The sequence below is a fragment of the Bactrocera latifrons genome, unplaced genomic scaffold (genome assembly GCF_001853355.1).
Source record: "Bactrocera latifrons isolate USDA-ARS-PBARC rearing strain unplaced genomic scaffold, ASM185335v1 scaffold_378, whole genome shotgun sequence".
Lineage (NCBI taxonomy): Eukaryota > Metazoa > Arthropoda > Insecta > Diptera > Tephritidae > Bactrocera > Bactrocera latifrons.
In genome coordinates this window covers 67,797-79,509 of record NW_017537021.1, presented here as the reverse complement: position 1 = coordinate 79,509, position 11,713 = coordinate 67,797, and the positions used below count along the sequence as shown (strand labels likewise).

At 35.7% G+C, this 11,713-nt stretch overlaps 1 protein-coding gene across 2 annotated transcripts; it reads left to right on the top strand.

Annotated features, from left to right (window-relative positions):
- Positions 1 to 6,468: 6,468 nt before the first annotated feature.
- LOC108972087 (tektin-4) lies at positions 6,469 to 9,629 on the top strand. Of its 2 annotated transcripts, none has more exons than XM_018938553.1 (7): positions 6,469 to 6,612; positions 6,693 to 6,767; positions 6,828 to 7,102; positions 7,165 to 7,391; positions 7,512 to 7,806; positions 8,694 to 8,916; positions 9,187 to 9,629. In XM_018938553.1, the coding sequence occupies exons 1-7, from the start codon at positions 6,565 to 6,567 to the stop codon at positions 9,562 to 9,564; spliced, it is 1,521 nt and encodes a 506-aa protein (XP_018794098.1). In that variant the 5' UTR covers positions 6,469 to 6,564; the 3' UTR covers positions 9,565 to 9,629. The 2 variants fall into 2 exon arrangements, with proteins under 2 accessions (XP_018794098.1, XP_018794097.1); XM_018938552.1 differs by having other exon boundaries at positions 6,690 to 6,767.
- Positions 9,630 to 11,713: the final 2,084 nt, after the last annotated feature.

The following is an 11,713-nucleotide window of genomic DNA, read 5'->3' as shown; positions in this document are numbered from 1 at the left end:
ATGTATATCTAKTTTGTCCCCTTCAAAGTAATCCCCATGAGATATTATACACTTGTGTAAACGGTTTTTCTAATCTTCGAAGTACTTCGAAAAATCATTTTTTTTTTTATCTTCTTCAGCTCCTCCTTCGATGCCGTCTTTATCTCATCAAAAGAAGCGTAACGTCGTCCTTTCATGGGATCTTTTCTTCACTTTAGGGAACAACAAAAAGTGACAGGGGGCCAGATCTGGGGAATACGGTGGCTGCGGCATCATTAGTGTGCCACAGTCAACATTCGGAATGCATCCGCGCACTTAATTTCGTTTTTCATACAAGATTTGATACAGGTTCTTTGATCCATTTTTTTGAATAGGTAAAAATCGAAGACGATCCAAAACACGTGCAAGCAAAGCAGCTCTCAACAATTAAATGAACATTCAAAATGGCCGAGCTTGTCGGCATAAGTGAGAGACATGAGTACCAACATAACGCCACAAAAGATTCAAAATTCGCGATACKTTTTGAACACACCTCGTATAATTAGAATCGATCAGTTGAAACTTTTTTACTAAAAGTCTAACTACCTTTAATGCCTAGAACGTTCCTAGAACGAATAACTTAACTACAGCATCTTGAAATGAACGACGAATCTCAGCGATGTAYAAAAACSATMATTTTTTTAGGGGTTACTTSGGTTTACGTGTTTCAAAAAACMGGCTTTTKTATTGCCTAATTAAATTCTACAACACCCCTAGAATATTTCCTAAATTATCAAGTTGATTCGAGTAATAGTTTCGGAGATACAACCTAGAGAACACTTTTCCCGAAACTACGTTTTTGAAGTCGGTTGACAACCTTTCTCGAGAACTACTCAACCCATCTTCATGAAATTTTACACAAGTCTTTCAGATACACTTCTTAAACACTTGAACGAAGGATTTTTTTTTTCGATTACAACTATTTAAAAAAAATTCAAATTTTCACTGCAATTTTAATTTTTTTTATAAAAAGTCTGCCAAAAACTTTCAGTTTTTTTCTTTCGTACAAGCCTAAGTTAARGTTTTAACTGAAAAAGGTATTTTTTCACTTTAGATGATCCTGTAAGGAGATTTCCTAACAACGAGGACGAGATGCCTTTTTTTCGAAGGGTCGCCGGAAATGGCGTCACAATGGCCGTGTTTAAAATATTTTTTCCAAAAATTTCAGAATTTCTTTGTTATCAGTATATGTTTGTAACAATAAACATTATAATAAAATATTTATTTTTTATATGTGAACAAAATTGTTGAAAAAAGGAAACCCATGTAACCCCTTAAAAAAGTTAATATTCAAGCAGCAAGCTGGTGTGCTCTAAATGGAAACCCCTATACATAAGATACGAATGTATGTTTATAGCAGACCATGTAYATATTTGCATATCAACTAGCACTCGTATTTCTGACATCTCCACTTGATTTTGCATAACATTGCCAAACAGCATCCACTGACTGATTGATTTCTGTTATAAAGGCGACTGCGCGACGCGGCTATAAAGTGCTGGCTCAGCAACAGCTGTGCAACCATGCTGACAATMTGCTGAGCCCTTACGGCCAACAATAACCAACAGATCAGCAATTGTGCTGAAGATCAGCGGAAAAGTGAATGTGTGTGTGTGTGTGTGTAGGCAAATAGCACTTCGAGCGCAAGTAGCTTCTTGGAAAGCGTGGGCTACGCGCCGCGGCTGGCAGGCGCGATTGCTTCGTCAGCGTTTCGGTTGCTTTTGATGAATGACTATTGGAACGGATGGTCGRTGGATGGATAGATGGATGGCTGGCCATACAAATCGCTTGGCCGCCGGATTGTAAACGGCTAGATGGATGCTTGGATAGCCAGTTGGTTGCTTATATTTACATTTGTTTGAGTGGCTCAGCGCTGGGCTGGCACAGCGCCACAGCGCCACGAACACCGGGTGGTTGAAGCGCAATCTTGAGTTTTTTCGAATTACTCGCCACTTTTTTGTCCGTTTTTGTTGCGTCTTAGCTCAATCGGAAAAAGTCGAAAACAACAAAACGCATTGTAATTTAAGCATGACGTTTGCTGTTGCTTTAGTTTTTATGCCCTGAACAGGGAAGACTCGTATTTAGTTGTCTACGAAATTTCTAGCTTGGAAGCTTGAATAAGGAACATRACGAGCTGAGTCGATTTATCAAATTTCATCTGACCCTCAGTTTTTGAGGTATCGATCTGTTATTTTACAAATATTTTTTTCTAAGCAGGGTACTGTTCATTTGTCGGATTGGCCGATATCGGATAGCTATAACATATATGTATCTGTCGTAGAAAGTGATCGATCATCATCTAGTTCATTTAAAGAGAGAACTTTTTCATTTCTCGAGATATCTTCTCGACATTTGGATTGAGTTATTATCCAAGGCAGCGGTATAATATCCGAATAAATTATGTAGATCGGATCACTATAGCATATAGCTGCTATACAAACTGACCGATGAAAAGCAAATTCTYGTATGAAAAACTCTTTTATTTGTGAAGGGTATTAAAGCTTCGGTAACGTTTTTTCTTGTTGTTGTTTTTTTGTAATTCTTGTTGTATTTTTAAGCTGTTCGTAATCATATTTTCATAGTGTGTAACCACTACTCAACTTCATTGCGCTGTCATKGTCTGTTGTTTTTGTTGTTGTTATTATTGCTCTTGTAGTTGCKTTTACAAGCTATGGGCTTTTTGTTTCGCGCAGCGCGACTGGCTGACTATTCGTCAGTTGGACGATATGTTAGTTATTTCATGCTGTCAGTTGATTGTTGACTTTTTTGCGACGCTGCCAACTGYTGCTACCATGTATTTGTGACATTGCTGCTGCTTTTGTTGTTGTAATAATGATAATAATTGTTGTTGTTAGGCTGCTACTCAGCTAGCACTACAAATCAGCTCTTTGTTGCTTAAGCAGCCACACTAACCGTGAAGGCAACTTGCAAGGTGGCATTAAGCATTTTGGGGCAGCGTGTAAAGGGGGAGGTGTGTACACATACATATGTACCTCCGAAAGTACATAAGTGGTAGCTGAAACATGGATGTATACATTTGTACACACTACTGTGCCAACAACCTTGAAATTAATGCTGTTGYGTTGAATATTGAATTGTTTGAATTTGAATGTTGCAGCATCGTCGGAACACGTTTTGCTGCCGAATGCATTTCTGCTATGACGACGCATTGTTTCTATTTTGTGCCGCCTTTCTCGGTCTACGCTGTATGTCTGCCGCTGCATTTTCATACTCAGTTGGACTCTTGAGTTGCATGGTTAAGTGGAAATATTCGTAGAATACACTTCAAGCACTTGTTTGTTTTGTTGCAAGTCGTCATGTTGCATTATTTGTAATTGAAGTTCGAGTAGCGCTTTTACAGCAAGCGAGCAGATGTTTATACAAACAAATGTATATACAAATACAAAATACAGTATTCAAATTGCATTTGAATTCGAAATAACGTTACTTTATATATTCTGTTTCAATTAAAATACTCTGCAGGCCTTAAAATAACCATAGGAGGTCTTTCATATACCATATATTTCGGCGGATATGAGAAACACTTTTTTGTGCTGTTTTATAGAGTCTTTAAGATTTAGTACTGCAGGTGTAGCAAAATCGGTGTGTCGAAATAAGGGGGTAATGAGATTCTTCAAATTCTTACAAACATGTGGAACGATTCCTATAAATCTTTGATAGCTCTCGAAAGGAATATGAATATACACCCGAGGTTTATTTTTTCAACTAACAGTTCTGTGGTAGTTTTTTGTACTATTGACAAAACGACAAAGGACCTTGTGGTAATCCCTTTGCGATATATGTATTAAGAGTATGCACCCAATCTGTTTGAGAATATAACAAAAAAAATATTTTTTTGCATATAAAGCGAAGGTAAATAGATTTGAAAATATTATCCGAAAATTTTCAATTGACCCGGCAAAAATTTCCAGAGAYATGAAATACAAATAACATTTTAATTTAATAATAATTTTTAACTTAGTGTAATAAGCTCGCAAAACTTTTAACGCAATTTCCTCAGAACTCAGCTTTCAGCGCCGATGGAAACACTTACTATGGGTAGATTGACTTTAAGGGGTGAGTAGGGTAATCTTTGTACATTTTTTTTTTGCATTTTCTGTTCCCTTATACCCTTAGAATTAATGTAGAAATACACTTTACCTTTGGGAAGTTTCGAAAAAGGCCCAAAATAATAATACCGCTCGACGTTTTCTTTAACGGTCATCTCCATCTTTGTATGCTTTTTCAGTTCCTCAAACTTGAAACACGTTTGCTCAAAATACATTTTTKTGGATTAGCATGACATGATTTACTAAATTTTTATATATTTCTTATAATTTATGGACAATGTTATGACAAACTTTATGTAAAAAACAGGTGGAAAATTAAAAAAAAAAACATTATTTATTATATTTATTTATCAACATTTGTTCATGATTATAGTAGGGACGACAACCATTCACATACTTTTTAAGAATAAATTTTGTTTTTGTGTTTCAGATGATACAAACATTAGAAATCGTGTCCGCCAGTGAAAAAAGGCATCTCATTCACCCAACCATTTCTCCGAGAGATGTCAACAAAAAATTCCGAAAAAAAGTGTTTATACACTCCACGATATACCTCAWGATATATGAAAAAAAGTTCTGTTKTAGAATAAAAATTTCTATGAAAACAAAACAGGCCAGATGACCGTACTGACCTCTTAAAAGTTCACACGACCTTCTTAAGTGGGGAGCCTGATTTAGAGGCTTCAAAAAATCGATTTTTTTGTGGATTTTTTTGGGARGGAAAGAAATAAGTGATTAAAGCAAAACTTCTGGGGTTTATAGTTATATATATGTGAATATCAATCACACATACGATACGAAATCTTTGATTTTMCCCCTTTGGAAAGCAATTGCCCGATGCATTTCGAATGTGCATTTGTCGGACGGCGGTGCATCTATCGGAAACAAAAAATTCCAAAAGAGTCATATTTTTTAATAATTTATCTTCTAGTTAAACTAAAAAAATTCCCAAAGAAAGAGTATAAAATTTTAGAAATTTTTTAAAAATTGAAAAAAGTGGTTTTTGACCAAAAGATTTCACTTAAAGTTACTCAAAAATATGTTCAGACTTGATATTTCTTAGTTTTTTTTTAGTTTAACTAGCAGACTATTTAATGCCAAAGATAGTAAACTAGCTTCGAAAATATTTCAAATTCTCATCTAAAACTTTGAGGACTTATTCTTATATTATTTCTAAAGAGATTTAAGCAAAAATAAAAATCGATTTTTTGAAGCTTCTAAATCAGGCTTTTAAGTCTTCTTTGTAAGGTTTTAATCGAAGAAATATGATTAATGTTTTTTGGAAAGTCAAAAATTAAAACTTTGACTAGWCTCCATTTATCTATTATAATAATAGCAAAAGGTTACCGTCATTGCACTGCGGTATTACATGGATGATGTTTCTTGCTAATTTTGAGTTCATAAGCTCTATATATTATTTCTAATTACGATAACGGTTTTTCGTGAATCGGTAAGAAAGCAAATCTAGTCCTTAATAAACCGTAATTTTGTGAAATGAATTTAGCAACCTGATTTGAGCGTGTAGCTCCTGCAGGTGCATTTTGATTTGTGTGTTGTTTACACGCGTGGCCATGCATACCTTACCACTCAAAATTTTCAAGTATTGTGCATATTTGGCTACATTTTATAGCGGTACTTTTTGCGGTATAGACATTTTTTGTTTAGAAATAAGTTATTTTATTATTAYTATACACATTCAGCTATAGATAAATCAATTGGAATATTGGGAGCTTTACAAAATGGTCTCGAAATGTAAGAGACTGACATGCGACAAAAAAATTATATATATTTTTATTTTAAATTCATTTACGCAATATTTGAAATTAATATATTTTCTTTTTTTTCTAATTGGAAAACGAAGTTTAAAAGGTGTAACACCAACAAACAATAAAATCGCCCGCTTTTGTATAAGCACAGAAAAGCTAATATGTGTTTTCCTCGTTAAACGTAATAAATTAAAAACTGTAATTACAATTACATAATATAATCTAGTTTCCTTATGCTTACCAAAAACATAAAAAGGCAAAATTGAAGAAACAAAAAAACAATTTAAGAAAGTATAGTAGTTTGTAGTAGTTTGCGTGGCCAAGAGTGTATATGTCGCTCTCTAGTAGTTTATGTCCAAAAATTCACATAATTTTGTTGGTAGCTAGAACACCAAGAAATTCAAGAAATGAATTTCTAAATTTCTTTCTAATCTTTGTAAGCTGTTAAAATCAAAGAGCTCGTTAGTTTATGAAACTAGTAATATGTAGTGCTATCAAACAAAGTTATCGTTTAAAACTGTTTGACAAAACAATGCGCATGTGCTCGGTGAAAATGCTTGGTTACGAAATGAAAAAAAAAATATATGTATATATATTTAGAGTGTCAAAACAATTTTTCATAAAGGAAAATTTTATGTCTAAGCGAAATTAAAATTTTATTCGTTTTATTTGTATATAAATGTATAAATCTTTTTATACTACAATTTAAAATGGAAGCTGACCCTTGCAATACTCAACTTGTTGAGCAGGTGGATAATGTAAGTTTAGCTATGAACGCAACGCTTTTTTTTTTTTTTTTGGTTTTGTCACTTTCTTGACCATTTAATATTTTAAGAAGCTAAACTTAAACGATGAGTGTGAACGAATGGATACAGTTAAGCAGCTGCCAGAAAGTAAGGAAYTGAACATAGCCGTAAGTTGAATTGTAGAGGAAGAGGAAGATAAGTGCTTATATAAATTCCTACTTTTATAGCTGTCAATCAATCCAAAGGCAGACGAGTTTGAGAATCCTCCATGCTATATTCCACAACCGGGTGATGAGCTGCCTTCTAAAGATCTACTCAAACCGATGGGTCCCATAGGCCCATGGGCTACAGGAAAGGTGGATTGGAGTCCCATGGCTGGTTTAACAGGCACACGTCCGGTTGTRGACCGTTATTCAATAACAAGATTCAGTCCTAATGAATGGCGTGCAAAAAATAAGGAGACTTTACAAAAAACCAATGATATTTTCGATAAAGCTCTCAAGTATCTCTCATTCAATAATTATATACATATTTCCCAATAGCATTTCTTTTAAACACTAACAGAAACCAGTATAGTTCGAAAACTGCATTYATGCGCATCAGCGCGATGGTCGAGAAGACACAGGCGGAAACAACAAAAAATTTGAAACAACGCGGCCAACTTGTAGGCAAGTGGAAGACTACATTGGAAACAGCTATAAAAAATATGGCAGATGAAATCAGCACTTTGGAAGAGGAACGAATTCGTTTAAAAAAATCATTAGTTATTTTGGGTGTTCCCGAATCGATAGGCAAGTTAAAGTTTACCCCATTTTGTTGTTTGTAAATTTAAAAATCTTTACTTTATAAAGCACCAGCTTATATTTTGAATATGCTAAGCTTAATAATGTCAAATATTTACGGTATTCTAGCTAAAGAGTGCATAGAGAAGCGTGCAGGACGACCCGATACGGAATTGGTTCGAGACACGCCTGAGGAAGAGCTTATTAATGAATTGGCGCTTATTGCCGAGATACGTCAACAGCTTAAAAAAACATTGGAAGATTTTGAACAACAGCAGGTAGAAAATCGTACGGCAAGACAACGCCTTGAATATGATTGGAGCGACAAAAAAGAGGCTTATGAAATTGATACAACCAATGTGGGACTTAATAACTTTTCGAAAACAATTATGTTTCGTCCTGGGGCAATTCGCCAGCCACCTGAGTGAGTAATATAAGAATAAAACAAGTAAGGAAGGGTTAAGTTCGGGTGTCACCGAACATTTATACTCTCGCATGATAAAGTGATAATCGAGATTTCAGGCGTGGTTGTGAACCGATTTCACCCATATTTGGTACATATCATCAGGGTGTTAAGGAAATACTATATGCCGAATTCCATTGAAATCGGTCGAGTATTTCCTGAGATATGGTTTTTGGTCCATAAGTGGGCGACGCCACGCCCATTTTCAATTTTTAAAAAAAGCCTGGGTGCAGCTTCCTTCTGACATTTCTTCCATAAAATTCAGTGTTTCTGACGTTTTTTGTTAGTCGGTTAACGCACTTTTAGTGATTTTCAACATAACCTTTGTATGGGAGGTGGGCGTGGTTATTATCCGATTTCTTCCATTTTTGAGGTGTATATGGAAACGCCTAAAAGAAACAACTCTATACAGTTTGGTTGACATAGCTATAGTAGTTTTCGAGATATGTACAAAAAAGTTAGTAGGGGGTGGGGCCACGTCCACTTTTCCAAAAAAATTACGTCAAAATATGCCCCTCCCTAATACGATCCTTTTTACCAAATTTCATTTTAATATCGTTATTTTGGGCGTGGCCGATTTTGCTCATCTCCGAACTTAACCTTCTTATAGAGCCAAGAAATACGTGTACCAAGTTTCATCATGATATATCAATTTCTACTCAAGAATTTCAATTCTACTCGTCACCCTGATCACTTTGGTATATATCACCCTATATCTGACTCTTTTAGTTTTAGGACTTACAAACAACAGTTATGTGAACAAAACTATATTACTCTCTTTAGCAACTTTGTTGCGAGAGTATAAAAAATGAGTATGAAAGATATGTGTATATGAACACTTTTTTCAGGCAAGCATCCGAACAATACTGGGAGCATTTYAGCAAAGAAACATTGGAGGAATGTGAGAAGTGTCGACAAAAATCGATGAAACTACGACAAACACTCAATTCAATCCTGATGAATGCTGCTCGTGATATACGCAATCAGGCAGATGTAGTAGAGCGTGCTTTTATTGCGCGCATAAATTGCACTCAAGAAAATCTGCAACGATTTGAAAATGAGCTGCGCGATGTAAGCGTATTTACCAATAACACTATATACACTAGTTTACAGTCATTTTGCGACTATGATATTAGAGGCTGTTACTTGCTAATTTTGTTGATAAAATGACAGTAAAAATTTTCTAATACGTAGATTTTCTTGTGTGGAAAATTTGTTAACTCAAGTTCGTTATCAAATATCTCACAGACCCCTTATCACATCAGCCGCAAGGTTTTCCTTCAGCTTTTTAGTGTTATTATCGCTGATTTCTAATGTTTGTTTTCTCCCCAAAATATCCAGTGCCTCCAAAAGCTGGCTGATACTGAGACACGTATTGTTCAATTACATCGTGCAGTTCGYAGCTTCGATGCAGCTATGAAGGTGGCACAAACTCGCATGGATAATCGTAGCTTCAGGCCTAATGTTGAAAATTGTCGTGATTTTGCGCAACAAGATCTCATCGATGAGGTGGCAACAATACAAAGCGGCGTCACATCCATGTTGTCTGAGTTGGATGCAGCAGAAAATATCAAAACTGGGCTTATGCAAACACGCAGCATTCTGGAACGGGAAATCATGTTGAAACGGCGGACATTGTGGTTAGATCGAGACCGCTGCATGTTACTACGCTCTTACTATCCATCAGCAAGTGCATTAAGTGGGTTTGCCAGTATGTAAATGATGAAAAATAAATTGCTCTTAAATCAGATGTAATAAGAAATATACATATTTGACCACTACAATTAGTTAAATTTTCTTTATCAATATTCTTTTGCTCTTTACTTCTGGGTTTCATGATGCTCACACCATTTTTTGTTGTGAGGCAGTAATGTCAGTTTTCATTATTGTGTGATTTTACTCATAATTTTTATCGTCATCTATATGTCGCCTAGTGCATTAGAATCATCTGCTATCTCTATCGATTATCCGGTGAGAATTTCAAGGCATTTCATTGATTGGAAGTGAAGTTATTGCGTTTTAAGTGTCAGTATGTTTTGTGTTATCGATGCGAAAATGAGCTTCTAACAAAGAGCAACATTAAATTTTGTTTTAAAATTAGTAAAACTTTTACCGAAATCTATCAATTGATGAAACAACTTTATGGCGATGCTATCCCGTAGCAGAGTTCACGAGTGGTTTCAACGTTTTCAAAGTGGTCGTGAGGACATAAATTGCTCAGAATACATTATTCGAACGACGTTTGTGACCGATTATTTGACCAAGAATCACATTTTAACCATAAACCACTCCTTGTATTCACGTGATTTTTCACCACTATTTTGAATAAAATAAATTGAATTTACCGGAAAAATCATTTGTTCTTTGTTTTTTTAAAGTACGTGTACGTTGGAAAGCAGTTTTTAATCTCCAAAGAAATGCTGCATATTGAACTACTAAAGCATATAGCTACCAAACTGACCAATCAAAATGAAGTTGTTGTAGAAAAATTTTTAGTTTTTATCCAACCAAAGTCAGTGCTCTTTTTTTTTTTTGTTTTTTTTTTTTTTTTTTTTTTTTTTTTTTTTTTTTTTTTTTTTTTTGTTTTGTTTTTTTTTTGTTTTGTTTACTAGCTTTGAAATTTTGCTAAATAATTTCCGACACAAAGTTTGAGCTCTAAACAGACATTAATAATATTTACAAGTTTCTATAATTTGCTTATCTATGCTAATAAATAAGTAAGTGGTTGCATTATTACAATTTTTTTGACGCGTCTGTATGTCTATTGCGCCTCAAACAAGTTAAATGCAATTTTTGTTTCGATTTTCTCGCTTTATGCAGCCCAATGAACATTCACCGCTGATTAGAATAAATTRCAGTTTGTATGATCGAAAAATTTAATACAAGCCTGACAAAGAAGACTAGGCTCGGTGATGTGTGGGCGGTGGCGATTGCTTTGGATATTCATCAATATCACAAGAGTTAATCGGTAGCGCATGCGCCCGGGAGCTGTCAATTTGCCAAACATTCACCGCAGAGTGCAACATTGGACACAAACACATGCATACACACACAGCCTCAGACACACTATACATTAGACAACTAGCTATTACAGCTTGAATGCATGAAAACGTTAGTTGTTGTTGGAAAGCAGGCAGCAAATGGTGCCGTACTCGTGTGCCGGGCGAACATTTCGGTGAATGGCTGAAATTATTGGCAACTTTTAACGGTTATGTGGCAGCTTTCCACAAAGMCCACGGTCCGCAAGCGACAAAGCAAAAACATCCTAAAAAAGACAGCGAYTATTGACTTCGAGCGGCGACCGCGCGAGCATCGAATGTTGGTTCGGTTCAGGGACCAGCATTTATTAGCAGTTGAATGGCGAAATGGCTTATGGCCAGTTTCGGCGCAGTTTCAGAGCAATTGGCAGGCGGCAATAACCGCAAAAAACTCAATAAATGCAASAGGCACTGACAACAAGCAGTGGTAAATATTGCAATAATRACAACAACARCAACAACACCAACAGCGACAAAAGCACTTAAAGAAGARCAAAAACTTAACCAGAGCAAAAACGCCAGTCGCCACTGTCACAAAAGACACAACTAAATGCGAGTATCTAACAGTTACTTATATGTATTTAGGTGCGGTGTCGTTGCCTGCCTGCCGCCTGCCGCCTGCCAATTGCGAATGGCCGACCATCAACTATACGAGGGCGGTCCGATAGCTTTTGTATTTAATGGCCGGTGGTGTCACTATCGTCCGAGAAACGCTCACCTATTACATTTTTGTAGGCAACCACTGTCAAATTGGCTGACTTTAAGATAAATGAAATGATACCATTAGGTGATTCGACTTTTGTTTTTGGAAGGGAGATCGAAGTTGAATC